The following is an 18,192-nucleotide window of genomic DNA, read 5'->3' on the forward strand; positions in this document are numbered from 1 at the left end:
CTCTCCCTTCCTCTCTGAAATCAAGGAAAAATATATCTGAAAACCGTCCAGATACTAATTTTATGGCATTACAAAACTAAATTTAAAAAAGCATTCAGATAAACCGCGAGAGGTGGAGGTGCGGCTATGTTTACTCTTCAGGTTGTTCCTTCGTCACTTAATGGCTCTGGGTACAAGGGTCTTTACCATGAAGCTGTAGGTCACTTCACTTATTAGGAATTTGAAGTATGGTAGCAACCATACTTAGGTAAAAACTGCTGTTTGAATTTTGACCCTGCTATTCTGGCTTTGGCACTCGCTTACTTGCTTCAACATAGGGGAGTTGCCTGAGCTTCCAGATTGAGGCCTGGAGGCTAAGGCAGTTTTCCTGTGCCTGTGGGCCAGGACCACAGGAGACTGTTTTCCACTAACTCAGTAGCTTCAGGAGTAGAAACTGAGATAACCTTTAGAGATTAACCACTCAGCTCTGTTTTGTACTATCTGCTATTGCAAGATAGGGCCACACTCCAAAGTCCAGCAGGATATGGCTGGAAACGACCCTGCGGGCTGTTCCCAGCCTTTAGAATTTAGAATTTAGAACTAAGAAAAATTCTTGTGATTTGGACTTTTAAAAGGACTGAGTACACCTGAAACGGTGGGGTCATGTGTGTGGTCACCTGTGTGTGGTGCTCTTGTGGCCGTCCTGGCCAGTTCAATAAATCCTTGCCTGCTTTTTTAATCAATCATCAGCCTCCAGTGGTCTCTTTTTGAACCCAGGGTTCGACCCCACAACAGTATTCAGCTAGTCAGTGAAACAGCCAGGCTGTGCGACCCTCCTGACACACTTTGGAGGAAGACGGAGGTCACTCCTGACTGCTGGAAATCACTGGGTCTCCGGAGAGAGGGTGACTGTGGGGTGGACGGGTGTGTCTGGCACCTGTAATCTGACAGGCGTCCTTTTTGTCTGACACCAAAGCCCCGGTTGGGGTTTTTGTTTGTTTTATTCTCACCCAATGATTGATATATATATATTTAATTTTATTTATTTATTATTTTTTTAATATATTTTATTGATTTTGTACAGAGAAGAAGGGAGGAGAGATAGAGAGTTAGAAACATCGATGAGAGAGAGTCATCGATCAGCTGCCTCTTGCACACCACATACTGGGGATATGCCCGCAACCAAGGTACATGCCCTTGACCGGAATCGAACCCGGGCCTTTCAGTCCCCAAGCCGACGCTCTATCCATTGAGCCAAACCGGTTTCGGCTATTTTTTAATTTTAGAGAGGAAAGGAGTGAGAGATAGAGATAGAGGGGGTGGGGAGAGAGAGAGAGAGAGAGAGAGAGTGGGAGAGAGAGAGAGATCCCTTGCCTCCGGATTGCACCCCAATAGAGGACCAATCCCACAACCTTTTGGTGATCTGGATGACACTCCAACCAAAAGAGCCACCTGCCAGGGCACCAAGGCCCTGTTTGAACTCTCTCCTGCCCTTTGGGACTGCCCTCTGATGTGCATAATTACTAGTAGCTTTTGATCCCAAGGATAGAAAAGTACAAACCTGTAACCATGAGAAGAAAGTGTCAGGGCCTAGAAGGAGGTCTGAGATCCCCCATCTGACACACAATGAGCCTAAGGGGACAACTTCTGACCCTGAGCCTCCGCACACACACTTGAGGCACCAACGGGGCCTGGCCCACTTTCTGCAGCTCCACCTGCAGAGCCTTTTCAAGGTGAGCCCAGGGCCATGCCAGGGCCCCTGCCCAGGGCCGTTGGAGGGGGAGGCCCAGGCAGCTTCCATCCACCCGCCTACCCCGTGCCCCACCCGGGAACAGCCCTGTCACTCCACCTCCTGGCTCTTGACAAACTGTTTGCGGAGGCTGGGAGAGGCTTCCATGGGCCGGTCCAGGGCACAGTGACCTCCTGGGCCTATGCTGCCACCTGCCTGTCTTCGCCCATGACTGCTCCCCCTGTGGACACCTCCCCTTTGGGGTAAACAAGGCACCCTCCTTCTCCACCATCTGGGACATCTGGTAAGTGGCCTCAACGTCTCTGAGTCTCAGGTTCTCATGGATGGTGTGGGGATAATAAAGCTCAGAGGCTTTAAAACCGGCCACCCATACAGGGCCCTCACATGTGGCCAAATGGTGGGAAAGGCTGCCCTTTGCATCCCACACTGCAGGGCAGCCCCCTCCTCCCTCACTCCCCAGAAGGTCCCTCTGCACACACCCTGGACCTGCCCTGTTAACTCACCCCCAGGGAGCAGACACCCCTCAGAGGTCTTCCCTGCTGCCCCCAGACTCCGAGCCATGCTCCACACTTCTACAGCCCCACCGCGTGCCAGGCAGCATTCACACACCCTAGATATGCTACCTCCATCCTAACCCCAATCCTGGGAGGCAGCTCAAGGATTACCCCTATCTTACAGGTGTGGAAACTGAGGCCCAGAGAGCTAACAGCAGCTCGCCTGAGGTCATCTAGCTAGGAAATGGCTGAACCCAGGGAGGCCATCTCCTAAGTCAGTGCCCAGGCCTGACTGCTGGGCTCCCCGAGAAGCCCTGCTGATATCCCCTTTCATCCCAACAGAGCCCCACTCTTCCAGTGCTGCCCAGTGCCCTCCTGTCCTCAGCACCCAGGACAGGTCAGGCGCCCAGAGGGGGCTCAGCACCATCTGTGCAATGCACCACTGCGGTGATTATCACCCCTGGGTCCTGAGAGGCAGGTGAGACCGGCTCCATCTGGGAATGTCAGCCCCCCCTTCCCCCTCTGCCACCCCAGTCTGGTTTCCTAGGAGACCCAGAGCAGCTTCCTTGCAAGGCAGTCAGTCAGCCCTCCAGTATCACCTCTGCCCCCAGCCTGGGAACTCACTGGATTCATGAAGGAAAGCGGGACACTGCCGAGGGCCATCTCTCCACCACCTCTGTGGTCACGGCTGCTCCTCACACAGCAAGGCAGTTCTCTTCCCGGAAAGGACTTTGTTGTGAGACAGAGACCAGAACTATTTGGCACTTTTTCCATGAGGAGGAGCCAGAATAGCTACAGGGTTGCAGTTTTGTAAGTTAAAAAAAGATTTGTGGATGGATGGAAGGGACATGTCAGAGAGGGAACATTTTTCCTCTACCCTATAATTAAATCCATATGAGACAGATTAACAGGAGGAACACCAAATATAATGTTGCATGTACAAGGGCTCCATGAGATAGGAGGCCCACAGGCAGGCAGACAGTTGAGGCTCATATGCTGCTCTAAGGTCAGGAGAAGGGGGAGGGTCCTGAGACTTCCCAGGGAAGGAAGACAAGTCACAGGGAGATGGGAAGAGCAAAGCCCAGGATGCTGGGGTGATGGCACAGCAGCTCTGGGTCCTGGCCCTCCTCCCGGGCTTGGTGGGGACGAGTGAGGGCCTGTGGCCCCAGAGGCTGCACTTCTGTGTGTTGGGGCTGAGTCATGTGGTTGTAGATGAGACATCGCCTAAGGCTTAGCTCTTCCTCTGTTTTTGCTCTAATAAATCTTGCCACCAGACCTCACATCCGCGTGTATTCCTGACGTGTGTTTGCTGCGGGCCGTGGAACAACCCTATTTCCACCGGCAAAATAAGAACCAAGAGGTGAACCTGGGAATTGCCCCCTTCCCAACACTAGCCTAATCAGGACAGTAAGGTTCTGTTGTAAAGACAGACAAATAGATCATACAGAATAGAAAGTCCTGAAATAGACCCACACTTATTTGGTCGATTATTTTTCTCTTCTTTCTTTCTTCTTCTTCTTTTTTTAAAAAAATATATTTTATTGATATTTTACAGAGAGGAAGGGAGAGAGATAGAGAGCTAGAAATGTCGATGAGAGAGAAACATCGATCAGCTGCCTCTTGCACACCCCCTACCGGGGATGTGCCCGCAACCAATGTACATGCCCTGGTCCGGAATCGAACCCGGGACCTTTCAGTCTGCAGACCGACGCTCTACCACTGAGCCAAACCGGTTTCGATGTTAAGGTCGATTGGTTTTCAATAGAGGCACCAAAACAATTCAATGTGGAAAGGCAATTCAAAGTAGCAAATGGCATTACACAAATTAGCTGTGTGTAGGGAAAAAAGAAACCTGGATCTATACCTCATGCCACACCCAAAAAATAAACTAGAAATGAATCATAGATGTAAATGCAAAAGTTAAAACTATAACTGTTTTAGGGGGAAAATAGGAGGCAATCTGTAACTGAGGATAGGCAAAGCCTTTCTGAACGGAACCTGAAAGGAGCCATAAAGACGAGGAAAGACACAGTGGACTTCACAACGTGAAAGCTCCTGCGCATCAGCCTGCTGACCCAGCTACAAGGACAAAGATGGCCAGGCTCCTTGTTCGCGGGAATACGGAGCAGCTGGAACGCTGCACGATGGTCCTGACAGCGCACAATGCACATTGCATTGGCAGTGGCTCTGGTAGCTCCTGCTACAGTTAAACGCATCTTCACTATGACCTAGACCAGTGGTTGGCAAACCGAGGCTGGCGAGCCACATGGGGCTCTTTGGTCCCTTGAGTGTAGCTCTTCCACAAAATAACACGTGTGGGTGCACGTACACACTTCGTAGAAGTGGCGTTAGAACACTCAAGAGGCCAAAGTGCCTCATGTGGCTCAAGAGCCGCAGTTTGCTAACCACTGACCTAGATGTTTAACTTCTAGGTATTTACTCCAAGGGAATGAAGTCATATGTCCACACAAAGGCTTATGTGTGAACACACCCTACAGCCATACAGTAATAGAAAACTATCCTATCTAATAAAAGAGTAATATGCAAATTGACCATCACTCCAACACACAAGATTGCTGCCCCCTTGTGGTCAAAGATGGCTGCCTCCATGTGGACACAAGATGGCCACCACAAGAGGGCCATTGGGGGAGCTGAGTTATAGGCAATCAAGCCTGCATGAGAGGGCAGTTGGGGGTGACCAGGCCAGCAGGGGAGGAAAGTTAGGGGTGACCAGGCCTGCTGGGGAGGACAGTTGGGTGGGACCAGGCCTGCAGAGGAGGGCAGTTGAGGGCGACCAGGCCTGCAGGGGAGGGCAGTAAGGGGTGACCAGGCTGGCAAGGGAGGGCAGTTGTGGGGGACCAGGCCTGCAGGGGAGGGCAGTAAGGGGCACCCATGATGGCAAGGGAGGGCAGTTAGAAGTGACAGGGCCAGCAGGGGAGGGCAGTTGGGGGCGACCAGGCCTACAGGGAGGACAATTGGGTGACCAGGCTGGCAGGGGAGGGCAGTTAGGGGGAATTGGGCCTGCAGGGGAGCAGTTATGCATCAATAAGACTGGCAGGGGTGTGGTTAGGAGGTGATCCAGCTGGTAGGCAGAAGTGGTTAGGGGCAATCAGGCAGGCAGACAAGCGAGTGGCTGGGATCCAGCAGTCCTGGATTGTGAGAGGGATGCCCCAATGCCTGTTTAGGTGTGAGCCCCTCTACTCCCCATGCACAAATTTCATGCACCGAGCCTCTAGTCCTATACAATAAAAGGGTATTATGCAAATTGACCAAATGGCAGAATGACCAGTGTGGGGACAAGCTAGCAAGTGGGTAGCACCAGGCCAGCCAAAGCAGGAGCCAGCAGACAGAGGGAGGGAACAGTGATCAGGGGGCGGGGCAAAAAAATATTAAAATATTTTTTCTAATTAATTCAATTCCAATGTGCACAAATTTGTGAACTGGGCCACTAGTATAGTAGTAAAAGCCACCAGTAAACACAATATAGAGAAGTCTCAAAAATATTGCACTAAGAAAAAGAAGGCAGACACATAGCATACACATGGAATGCTTCCAATTACATGAGGTTCTAGAAGAGGCACAAGTGTGGAAGCCCCTTTCATGTCCCACGTGATTCAGGGTTCCAGATCAGGGTTTGAGTTCTGGAGAAGGCCACACACAAATGCAAAGAGACTTAGAAAACATTTAATTTGGGAAATGGGGGCCAGGCATCAGTCCAACTCTAGTGGGAGGACTACTACTCGCCCTGGCTTTTCCATCCCCTTTTATTAAGATTAAAATTATAGGATACACCCATTTTTCTTAGGCAGGAAACTCCAATAAAAGCCAATCAGTGAATTTAGGACTAACAGGTGGGGGCTTCTTCAAATTCCAATATCTAGTAATTAGCTCTGACCCGTTAGAGAAATTAAGGTTGACCAGCCCTTCGAATTTCCTGTCCACAGCTCTCTATTATTAAAACAATGATCGGCTTTTGGCACACAAGTCATCTGTGAGGAAAGAAATCAAACAGGAGTTACCCTGGGAGGAGCAGGGGTTGCTTGGGAAGGGGCCGGAGGGATCTCTCTGGGGTGACAGAACTGTTCTCTTTCTTTTTTTTTTCTTCGTCTTTTAAAAAAAATTCTCACCTGAAGATATTTTCCATTGCTTTTCAAAGAGAGTGGAAGGGAGGGAGGGAGGGGGAGAGAGAGTTAGATACCGTAGATAGAGAGAGAGAGAGAGGAACATCAATGTAAGAGACACATCATCTGGTTGCCTCTGCACCAGCCCCAACCAGGGGCAGGGAGCAAACCCACAACCCAGGTATATGCCCTTGACTGGGAATCCATTCCGAGACCCTTCTGTGCATGGGCCGATGCTCTAACTGCTGAGCCACAGAGGCCAGGGCTATTTTCTCTTTCTTGATAAGAGCATGGGTTATTAGTGTGTCAGCACTTGTCAAAACTCACCAAACTTTATACTTAAGTTCTCTGCTTTTCACTTGTAGGCAAAGCACACCTTAATTTCTTTAAAAAAAAAAAAAGTTTCAGACAGGCCCAAGGGACTCAACTAGGTGTGTATTTAAAAACAAAAAACAAACCAATAAAAGGCCAAAAACCAGGCCCTGCTGTGTGTCAGCAGAGGGCCAGTGAAGACAGTGAAGCAGTGTGTCCCTGAGAGGCCCACGAATGTGAGGCCCACAAATCGTCTTTCAGGCTGGCTCCCCTGCCCCAGGACTTTCCATGGGGACCATCAACCTGCTTTGTGAGGGTCACCCGCCATCAGCAAAACGTTTGCACTGCCTCAGTGAAGGCCCTCCCTAGCTCTCACACTCTCTTAGTCTCTTCTTGGCAAAGGCTGCCTGGCTCAGGCACCCAGGTTTCCGGGAATAACCCTGGAAACCCAGCAAAGAGCTCCTCTTACATGAAATCTCACCCTCCCCACTGGGCCTGCTGCCTGAGCCACTCCCTCCAGCCAGCGGGAATCCAAACTGAACATTCCTTGGAAATGTGGGAGGAGGCAGGAGGCTTGGCTTGGGAGCAGCTCCTCTGTCTGGCAGAGAAGGGCCTGGGAGGGCAGGGGCAGGCTTCTCCCCAGTGCGGCCCGCAGGCCCTTCTCACACCGTTCTCTTCGCAGAGCCAGGCTGCTCAGGCCTCTGCCTGATGGGAAGGGGCTGAAACTATTCAGAGGTCAGGACATCTCCTGAAGTCAACCGTTTTCACGGACAGTGGAGGGTGGAGAACGGGGGTGCAGACTCTGCCACTGCCCCAAGTATGCCCAGCCCTGGGGGCAGGAGAGAAACATTCAGCAGGTGATACTTGCTACCATCTCGAGCCTACCAGCCATAGGACTAGCTCTCTGGCCTTAGCTTCCTCAATAATAATGACACCGTCAGGAATGTTTCCCCCTAGGGAAAGTGGCCAGAATCAAAAAGCTGGGGTCAGAAGAGCAAAATCTGGCATTGGACGCCAATGTCCTGGAGAATGTGAGAGAGACTGACACTCTGGGATGAAGGGACAGAGACGTAAGAATTATGAAGTTTTTCCTAACAAAGGTATAGTTTAGATATTCACTTTATTCTTTTCTTTTTCTTTCTTTCTTTCTTTTCTTTTATATATATATATATATATTTTTTTTTTTAATAACCTTTATTTTGTACTCAATTCCATCCAGGTCTCCCTTCCTCAAAAGACAAAGGCATAGCTCTCCCCCATTTCCCAGTTAAAGTCTAAAAGGTAATTAAAACTCCAGACCTTCCTGTGGGAGACAAGACATAGTTGTCCAGATAAGTTGTCTTCCTCAGGTTGAACCAAACATTTGAATCAATACCTCTTCTCCCTGGGAACTGACCTTTAGGCCACTTCACAATGGACATCCCACTTGCCTAGACCACAATCCACTTGCTAAGACCATTATCTTTCCCTCTCCTTCGGATTTCCCATAATCCGGACCTGCACAGAGAATTTTCCTCCCAGAAAATGTCCCCGTAGAGTCCTTTAAAAACTGCTGACTCCAGTCACTGGGGTGCTGGTGCCATTTTGGGGCTCAGTCCACCTGGTATCCAGATGACCTAATAAATTCATATTCCTTTTCGGTGACCCTAACAGTCGTATCACATCCATTTACAGAGACAGGCTAAGAGAGTTCAGTCACCCAGCTAGTAAGTGGGCAGCCAGAGTTTGAACCCACATCTACTGGCCCCTTGGACTCCTTGAGACTCACCATTCACTGGGGGTGATTGGCAGCTGTTCTAGCACCTCCCGGTATAGGACCCCAGGGGACTGCACTCATGGGCTCTTCTCTAAACAAGCAACTGGCCTCTAGGTGTACATCAGTCTTTGGTGGACTTAGTCACTGTGAACCTGTAATCCACCTGTGGGTATCAGGTCTGGATGAGGAAGGGACTGGACTCTGGTACATACTGCCCGGCAGTGTTTCCCAAACTTTTGACATATGTGTACCCCTTCTATAATTCTCGTACTCATGAGAACGTAGAATTAGGCGCAGCTAAGCACAGTGCAGTGCATATCCCCACCAAACTCTTCCCGTACCCCTGGGGGTACGCATTCCACACTTTGGGGAATACTGGTTTATAGGATTGAGTCACCCTGGGTGCCCCTTGGAGGGCTGTTGACCAGCCTTCCCTGCACCCATATATCTGAGCCCATCTTCCTGCACATGAGTTGGGCACATGAGCCCTGTTGCTGTTCTTAAAGTCAGAATTTCAGTGTCTTCTCTCCCCTTAAAAGACAGCTGGAGGGAGAAGGGGTCTGCCCCAGAGGCCTCATCTCCCTTTGGGAAACCTAAATGGGACGTTTTCCATCTGACTGTTTCCTAGGCAGCTACTGGGTCAGAGACAAGTGGCTGCCCCCCTGCTCCCTCAGCTAGGCCCTCACCTACTTCCTGGGCCTCACCATGCCCCCAGCCCAGCTGCCGCTCCGAAAGCTGGCTCAGCTGGCCACAGAAGAACCACAGAGGCAAAGGCTAGAGTCCCTGTGCCAGGTGAAGTTGGGGCTGTGTGCTGGGTGAGGCAGTGGCAGAGGCTTGGAGTTGGGGGAAGCCGGAGCTCAGAGCTGGCCTTTCATCTCCAAGTGGGATCCACCCCAGCTGTCCAAAGCGAGACTTGTCAAAGCCAGGTGGGAAGTCACGCATCCTTCTAGGCACAACTGTGTTGAGTAAACCAGATGTTTCTGAGTGTCTGCAGGATGCAAACAAAGTCCCCGTCCTTAGCAATGAGGTAGAAAAAGAATGCCACTATGTCTCATCTTTGTATTTTGAAAACCTGGGACAAGCCTGGAACTTAGAGAGTGTTATGAGGGATAGATGGAATGGGTGAATGGATAAATGGGCATGGTGACAGATGGGTGATTGAATTAATAAATTAATAAGAGAATGCATTAACTTACCTGCAACTTTTTAGGCCCAGTCTTTGCAAAAGGCCCTGGATGTCACTATTACATCATCACTATTGCTAATTATCCTGATTCCTAACCCCTCCACTACCATTATCCTATGGCTGTGCCTCACAAACTTGCTTCCACTTAATTCTCAAAACATGATGCTATTCTCATTTCACAGAGATTACATATGGTGACAAGATCCTACAACTCTAAAACAAACACCAGTCATAGCATCCAGTCAAGATTTCAACCCAGGTTTGTATGATTCCAAATCTATCTATTAAAAGAGTAACATGCTAATTAACCATACTTTCGTGATGCCACCAGCCAATAGGAGGGGGTATGCAAATTAACCCAAAAAGATGGGTTAATTTTCGTATGCAGGCTCTGAGCATTGGGGGGCCAGGGTGCGATGCTTGGGGCTTTGACATGGGGATGACACTGGCATTCTCCAGGCCTCTGGGAAGCTTGGGAAGGCAGAGCTCCAGCCAGAGCGAAGGTGGTCCCAGCAGCCAGGGGAAGAAAGGCCCATTCTTGCATGAATCTTCATGCATTGGGCCTCTAGTAAGATTATAATAAAGATTTGGTTCCTGCCCCCAAGTTGCTGACAAGTGAGATCAATGCAACTCACTGGCCTGAATCTTTCCAGGACAGGAAATATTACATCTCCTGCTAGTCTTAGCACCCTGGACAGCACGTGGTATTTCAAAGTGTTGAAGGAGGGAATGCATGAGTCAGCTTCCTCAACTGAGAAGTGGGCAAAGTACTAGAGAGGATACTTGCAGGGATGAAATGAGAATTCAAGGCCTTGAAGCCGATCCTCTTGTAACTGCAGGCTGCTGGGTCTGGCAGGGCTCTAAAGAGGTCACATGACCCTGGTGTTAGGGTGCTGGTGCCCAGAGTTGGACTACCTGTATGGGTAGAGATGTTGGAAATGGCCCGGTAAGGGATGATGCACGAGGTGCACACAGCCTATCCTCGAGTGCTGGGCCAGCCCAAGGTAATGGGGCAACAGCCTGTGCAGTGGGAGCATCATTAAAAGCACAGACTATGGTGGGTGCCCTGGCTCCTCACATCTCTGAGCCCTCATATGCTCAGCTCTAAAATGTAGGCAGCTACACTGAAAGAGCGATGCTGGGAAGCTCTTCCATTTTCTCTTCCAGGAGAAGAGGCAGGCCCTGAAACCCTCAGCACTAAGTCAGGGTCACAGGGTGGGTTACTCCCTGGGACACAGCCAGCCAAATGTCCTCTCCCAGATACACAACTGCACGAGAAGAGGTGGTCCAGGCCGGCTCTATGCACAACCACAGCCAGGCTGGAGGATGGCCACTACGTCCACCATGACCCCTTGTGCTTAGGGAGTTGGGTAGACTTTTGGCGCCTCCAAATGAACTTACCCTATGAGGGATCTTCCCAGAGCCAGTGCTCCGTGCCCCATCACTGGGAATTGGATTGACTTCTGGACTTGAATGTCACTAGGGAGCCAGAGCTGTGTGCCCTGCTCTGCATTCCAGCGGAGAGCCCACAGGCAGTCTGCACTGAGAGAATCCCTTTCTGGGGTGTAGGCAGGTGGGCCTCAGAGCCTGGGCAGGACAAGTGGCTTGACTGGTGCCTCTTGGAAGCATGGGGAATGCAGAGAACATGCAGGACCCACTGGACCACCAGCTCCTCAAGGGCAGGGCTGTGGCCAACATTCATCTCTCCGCGCCCAGCCCAGCCATGGGTAGGGCAGGATTCCAGTTCACCTACTCATGCTGAGCCTGGTCCCTGTGCAAAGACCTGCCCGGGAGGATGCTCAGCTGCAGCCCATGGCACCCCCTCATGGCCAGCAGGCCTGACTGCAGGCTGGGCTGCCCTCCCCATCAGGCAGCAGGGGCCTGGGCTCACCATCTCCTCTGCTTTCAGGTCTACGTTCAAGACATCCTTCAGCAGCAGCTGGCCGACCAGGTGCTCCACGTGCTGCACCAGGAGCAAGGCCACCTCTATGTGTGTGGGGACGAGCACATGGCCCGGGATGTGGCCCACACACTGAAGCAGCTGGTGGCTGCCAGGCTGAGCCTGAGTGAGGGACAGGTTGAGGAATATTTCTTCCAGCTGAAGGTATGGCAGCCGGGGTGCGGGCTAGGGATGGAGGTCAGGGGCCTGGGCCAGGGAGCCAGGACCAGCAGAGTCAGGCTCGGCACAATCATGAATGTCTAAGGCAACGGTTCTCAACCTGTGGGTCACGTCCCCTTTGGGGGTTGAATGACCCTTTCACAGGGGTCACCTAAGACCATCGGAAAACACAGATTTTTACATTATGATTCATAACAATAGCAAAATTACTACTATTGAAGTAGCAATGATAATAATGTTATGGTTGGGAAGTCACCACAATATGAGGAACTGTATTAAAGGGTCATGACATTAGGAAGGTTGAGAACCACTCCTCTAAGGAATCCTAGAGGTGATGGAGGTCAGAGCTGGAGGGGTTGTCAGAGGCCTGACAAGGCAGCCCCGCTGCTTCACAATAAGACTTGCAGAGCCTCTAACATGCTCCTGTGCAAAGTGATGCTTTGAAATTCAGCAAAAGCATGTAGCATTCACCAAATATAAGTGTCTCACAGCCCACCTTTCTGAGAGCTTCCTGTGGGAAGAGCACTAGGCCGGCTGCTTTCTCCTACACCTTGTGGCATTTGGGGGGACCCACTGAGAGCACAAATGAATCAGGTCCCCAACCCTCATCAACGTAAGTCCATGCTCTCTCCTTGGCCAGAAACACCCTGATGCCAGACACCAACATGTGTTCAAACACATTGAATAAAACACAATCACACTGTGCATATGTGCCAACCCCGAGTGTTCTTTCTCTTTATTTGAAGGGCACTGGGAAAGGGGGCGTCCAGCTGGAAAAGGTGTTGTCAGATGGTGGAGACCAGCAGGTGTCAATCAGGAGAAGGGTTGGTACAGGGTGCAAGGAAAGGTTAAAAGTTGGAGAAAGAGGAGGGGCTGAGGAGACCGGCTCCCAGAGGGTGACCCTGTGGTGGCTGGAGCCTGAGGGGGACTGGAATGGAGGGTGGGGATGGGGCCAAGAGATAGATGAGGGGTAGGCCCGGCTTGGGAGCTTGGGAAGGTCCAGGATGCTCCCTTTCTGCTGAGGGGACTGCACATGGGCTTCAGCCTGCACTGACCCCTCCCCCATCCTCTGATGGTGGGATTTGGACAGCTGGAGCCCCAGTCAGAGGAAAGCAGTCCATGCCAGCTGCCTTCTCCACTCCAGGATGGCTGCAGGGCAGACAAGGGCCTGGTCTCTCCAGTAAAGCCCCAGATCCAGGAAGGGCTGGGAGGGCGGGGGCTGGGGCAGGGACAGGGAAGGTGCAGGGAAGAGCAGATGCAGACAGCAGCGTGCTCCAGCCCGAGGTCCCAGGCCGGAACCCCGCCTATGTCTGCACCAGGGTCAGCTGGACATCGCCTCCCACCTCCAGGTTGTTGATGGCAGACAGGTTCGTCAGGCGGTGGTTGTAGTCAAACAGGTGCTGACCGTCCACAGCCACCTTGAGGCAGTGACCTTCACACATGATCCACACCTGGACAGACGGGCCGCATCGTTTGCACTCCGCTTGGAAGGCCCTCAAACCTGGATGCAGGCTGGCATCCACCAGCTCCTGCTTGCCTTCCTCAAGCGTGAATGAAGCCCGCCCCTCGCCTGCAGGGCAGTCACCCTGAAGGATTCCCTCTTCATCAACATGTCCTTCTTCCTGTCCTTCCCCATATTCTGTCCCCCTGGCGGAGAGTGCCCTTCCCCAGGCTCTGCAGTCCGCACACCTGCCCACATGGATAGCTGCTCTTCCCCCTCCGGGACTCACCCCCGCTGGCAAGCCTTCCCTGCCTTTGGTGACCTGACCCTTTTCTAGTCAAGTCAGGCGCCCCCTCAGGTCATGTCTCCCTCTCCCATCTTCCCTCTCCCTCTGGGCCCTAAGACTCTAGGGGCAGGGAGTCTGCCTTGTGCCCCGCTTTTGCCCGCCTCCACTTCCGCAGCGGTCACCTGCTCCCGGTGTTGGGTCTCTTTCACCCAAACATTCTCTCCACAAGGCAGCCAGAGCTGCAAACTGTCATCACCCCCATCACAATGCCTAACACTCCCAGCACACTTCACACAGTACCATTTCACTCTCACTTCTCTGAGATCAATATTGCTATGAGCCCCATTTCTGAGATAAGGAAACTGAGGCCCAGAGCCCTGGAGTCACTTGCTCTAAAGTCACACAGCTGTCTGTAAACCAAAGTAAATTGCTCTCTGGCTCCAAACCCACCAACGGGCTGTACTGAAACCCAAGCTCCTTCCCATGGCCCTCAAGGCCCTACATCTGTCATTTTCCACCCTGGGTGAGGAGCGCTGGCCTATTTAACAATACGATGCCCAGGCTCAGCCTCTCGCTGGCCTGGGCAAAGCCAGGAATTTATTTATTTTTTAAGCTCTCCAGGGGGTCTGTAATCAGGGCTGAGCACTCCTGCTCTGTGATCCTGGCCTCCAGCCTCACCACCCTCTTGGTTCATGGACAGGCCGGGCCCAGGACTCTCCCTTCTGCAATAATAGCTGCTGGGAACCTCAGATCCTTGTGGGGTGAACTCCTTCTGTCACTGAGGTCTCCAGTGCACTGTGGCCTCTGAGAGCTGTTCTCATCTAAGGCAGCGGGGTCCCTGTCCAGGCCTCACTGTACCCCTTTATTCTCTGTTGCTTGGGCACAGCACCTGTTGCAATGACCCTCCCCCACAAAACTGTAAACTTCCGGGCAAGATCTGGTCTGGCTGCTTGACTGCTCCCCTCCAACACCAGGGCTCCTTCCTGCCCCAAGTGGGCCTGGATGACAGAGCTGACAAATAGTTGTTGAATGACTGAGTGAGTGAATAAATGAATGACCTCACTCGTGGGTTCCATCTGGCACTTATTGGCTGTGTGACCTCAGACAAAGAACCTGAGAGTTTTCCCCTCTGTAAACAGCAGATCCACCCCCTATTTTATATGGGCAGCAATAGGAAAACCATAATAACAATAACTTGTTGGGCCCAACCCTCACCCAAGAGGCCTCAGCCCCCATCTTATTCAAGGGGCCCCCAGTCACCCTCCACCCTCACCCCCTCTTCGTTTGCCCCTTCGGAGCCACCTGGAGCTCCAGGCTGGGCACCTTACCAAGAAGCCCTGGCCTCGGACGAAGGGCATATTCCGGGTCAGGCCACGCTCCTCAGGCCCCCAACAGTTGTTGGTCTGCGTATTGCGAACCACGGCGTTCTCATTGAAACGGGGGTTCATGTGGAAGGCGATGTCATTCCCGCAGCGCAGGTTGATGTGGAACCTGGGGGTGGGCAGCTCACCTGGATCTCTGCCCACTGGGTGCTGGGCCCCAGCCCCTCCCAGCGCTGGGAGTGGGGGCCAGGATCACCTCGGGGTATCCCTCCTCCCCGAGAGCCCAGGCTTACCTCTGAGCAGTGGGCAGGACGGTGCCCGAAATGGTGATGCTCTTGGAGGGGGACAGCCCCCCAGGGATGCTGGTGAAGAACGGTATTGGCTGTCGGGAGGAGAGGGGCACGTCAGCCAGCGGCAGCCAAAGAGGCGACCACTGTTGGGGGAACTCTCTGCCAATGTCCATGAATTTGGACTGTCTCCTGAGTTTGACAAGTGTGTGCGAGCGTCACATATTTTCAAGAAAGAATCGTGAGAGCCCTAGCTGGTTTGGCTCAATGGATAGAGAGTCGGCCTGCAGACAGAATCGTCAAAGTTTGATTCTGGTCAAGAGCACATGCCCAGGTTGTGGCTCAATCTCCAGTAGAGGGCCTGCAGGAGGCAGCCTATCAATGATTCTCTCTCATAATTGATGTTTTTATCTCTCCTCCTTTTTTCTGAAATCAATAAAAATATATTTTAAAAAATAAATAAAGTTAACAACAACAACAAAAAATGTCGCGATAGCTTTACTTGGTTAGCAAATAAGGAAACCTTCCCAGTGTTCCTCATATTTATGAGCTTCAACTGCCACGAAATGTCCTAGCCGGTTTTGCTCAGTGGATAGAGTATCCATCTGCCTTAGGTCTGAAGGGTCCCAGGTTTGATTCAGGTCAAGGGTGTGAACCTTGGTTGCAGGCTTCTCCCCAGCTTGGGCCTTGGTCAGGGCACATGAAGGAGGCAACCAATCAATGTTTCTCATATTAATATTTCTCTCTGTCTTTCCCTCTCTCTTCCACTCTCTCTAAAAGTCAGTGGAAAAATATCCTCGGGTGAGGATTAAAAATAAGTAAGTAAATAAACTGCCACGAGAAGAACTTTGCTGGACACAAAGGATGCTCGGGCTGAGAAGAGGCCGTATAATGTGCTTGTGATGAAGGGGCCCTTTGGAAGGTGAAAGCTCCTCACAGCCGTCTTCTAGTTTCCCGGATGTTTGAAGAACCTCAGCTCACCTGTGTGAGCTGCCCCTGCCTCCCCCGCTGCCCTGCACAAACAGAACCGCACACTCCCTGAGAAATCACTTACATAGCTGGGGCTGGAGTACGCCGGCGGGGGCATTACGGGATTCTGTTGAAAAGAGACCAGGAAATTCAGGGTGGGGTCACACCGCACCCAGGCCCCCAAGCACTCTAGAGAGGATGCTCCAGTGTGAGGCTTCCGCCCCTGGATTCTCCCATTCGCCTTCCCTCTCCTGTCGGCCTTGGTGCAACTTCCTGCCACTGTCCCAGCCCCCATCATGGCCACCTGCCCTCAGCCCCTCCACAGGCAGCTCCCCTAACTCCAGAGCTCCCCGCTGACTTGTACCAGCAGGAGGGAGCGGGTTGTGTGCTGATGGAGCTTGCAGACTTACAGGGAACATCTGTCCAGGGGTGCTCTGCACTGTATGGATGACAGTTGGTGTCTGGAAGAAAGAAAACGGGTATTTCACATGCTCTCACCAGCACCAATGCCAAAATCAGCCACCAGAGGGCACCACTTGACACACATCCTCCCAGCATCTGCAGGTGGGGAACAGCTCTTAGTAGCCAAGAGGAGACTGAAAACTGCCTGGTGGCCCATCTTCCTTCCCAGGGGAATTTCTCTAGCATAGTTTCACTTTGCAGGAAGAAGTAAATGCGGGCCATCGTGTCCACAGAATGGCAGGGGCTTGGGCAGTTCAGCTTGTTTCCCAATTCATCAGCACAGCCAACCTCCCCTGCCCCCAAAGACTCTCCCACATCCCCACCAGGGTCAGGAGGGTAGCACAGAGGTCTGGCCTCAGCTGTGCCAGTCGCCTTGTGGCAGAGGCCTAATGCCTGGCTCTACCTACTCCTTTTAACCCACATGAAGAACCAAAATGAAGAGCTTCCAAAGAGAGAGCAAGAGACTTACAATGGGAGTCGCGATGGTCTGCCAATAACTTGGAAGCTGAGGGGTTGAAAAATGAAAATGGTGGTTAATATTAGTGCCATTGGACAGGGAGATGATTGCCAAAATGGTGGTCAAAAATGCCTCGAAGACTCATGCTCTCTTCCTTCCTGCTCCCAAGCAAGCCGCCCTGAGCCTGTGGTGCCCAGATGCTCACCCACCATCCCAGGTAACTGTGGTTAAAAACAGGGAGGGGCAGGCGGAGGAGAGGGCGAGAAGGATGAGTTCGACATAGGACATACAGCTCACCTCAGCTCCCAGAGGCAAAACTATTGTATTACTAGCCGTGTTCAATTTTGCCAGTCCCAGTAGCAAGAGATGCAATAGAAAATGGTACCAGTTGGGTCTGGGTGTATCAGCATACCCTGTCCTCCCAAGGCCAGGGACAAAGTCGGGCTGCCCTGCAAAGGCTCCCAGGAGCTCCACCATCCTAAGGTCAGTGTGGCAGGTGGCAGGGGCCCACCCTGCAGCGTGATGGGCCACAGGAAGCTGGGGAGGGAGGCACCCTTGCCCCTTCCCCCACTGCTCAAGTGGCCAAGGAAGGGCCAGGCCCTGCTCCTGTTCCTGCTCTGGCCCCTCCCCACACAGCAGACTGGTCTGCTTTCCCTGACTGGTCTCCCCTTCTACTGACTGTGCAAACCACACCCCTCCTTCATTGATCCAGTCCCTACTGCACTCCAGGCACTGGGCACAGTCCTGGGGATACACAAAGGGACAAGTCACAATCCCAAACTCATGGGTTCGGGCAAGGAAGGGTGGAGGGATGGAGACAGACATGCAAATATAGTTAATTTACAAAAGGACATGGTGCCTGGCGTGCAGAGTTGTGAAATGTCCATTGAGACAGGGAAGGGCTGGGGCATCCAGCAACCTGTCAGGCAGGAAAGATGCCCTGAGGAGCCACATTGAAGCAGAGCACTGAAGGGCAGTTAGGGGTTGGCTGGGTGAGGTGGCAAAGGGTCCTTTTGGCCACAGGACAGCAGATGCAAAAGTGTAGTGGCCTGAAGGAGCCTGGAGAGAGCAGTGGAAGCTGAAGGAGGGTCTTCGTGGGTGAGGTGGGAGGCCGGCAGGTGGGCTGGGCAGGACTGGAGAGGATTCTGCTCCTCCAGCTGGGGACTGTATCTCCATTGAGCTCTAGCCTTTTGGGTTTTTCAGGAGGGAGAGGATTTGAGAATATTTGCTTTTGAAAGGTCACTGTGGCCT

At 52.2% G+C, this 18,192-nt stretch overlaps 1 protein-coding gene across 8 annotated transcripts in view; it reads right to left on the minus strand.

The window, feature by feature from the left end:
* Window positions 1-18,192, minus strand: part of LOC311611040 (galectin-9-like) — a 47,048-nt gene that overhangs the window by 15,615 nt on the left and 13,241 nt on the right. For 2 of the 8 annotated variants that reach the window (XM_084862761.1, XM_084862758.1), the window contains exon 1: window positions 2,848-2,968. The exons of 3 other annotated variants lie outside the window; for them this stretch is intronic. In XM_084862761.1, the coding sequence (XP_084718887.1) occupies window positions 2,848-2,886 (39 nt within the window). In that variant the 5' untranslated portion in view covers window positions 2,887-2,968. Of the gene's footprint in view, window positions 1-2,847; window positions 2,969-12,424; window positions 13,169-14,772; window positions 14,936-15,059; window positions 15,149-16,107; window positions 16,150-16,432; window positions 16,484-16,953; window positions 16,990-18,192 lie in introns of those variants that run through there. 3 more of the 8 variants (XM_084862760.1, XM_084862757.1, XM_084862756.1) reach the window with 2 other exon arrangements.

This window comes from Pipistrellus hanaki (assembly GCF_964339955.1).
Source record: "Pipistrellus hanaki genome assembly, chromosome: 16".
NCBI classification, from domain to species: domain Eukaryota; kingdom Metazoa; phylum Chordata; class Mammalia; order Chiroptera; family Vespertilionidae; genus Pipistrellus; species Pipistrellus hanaki.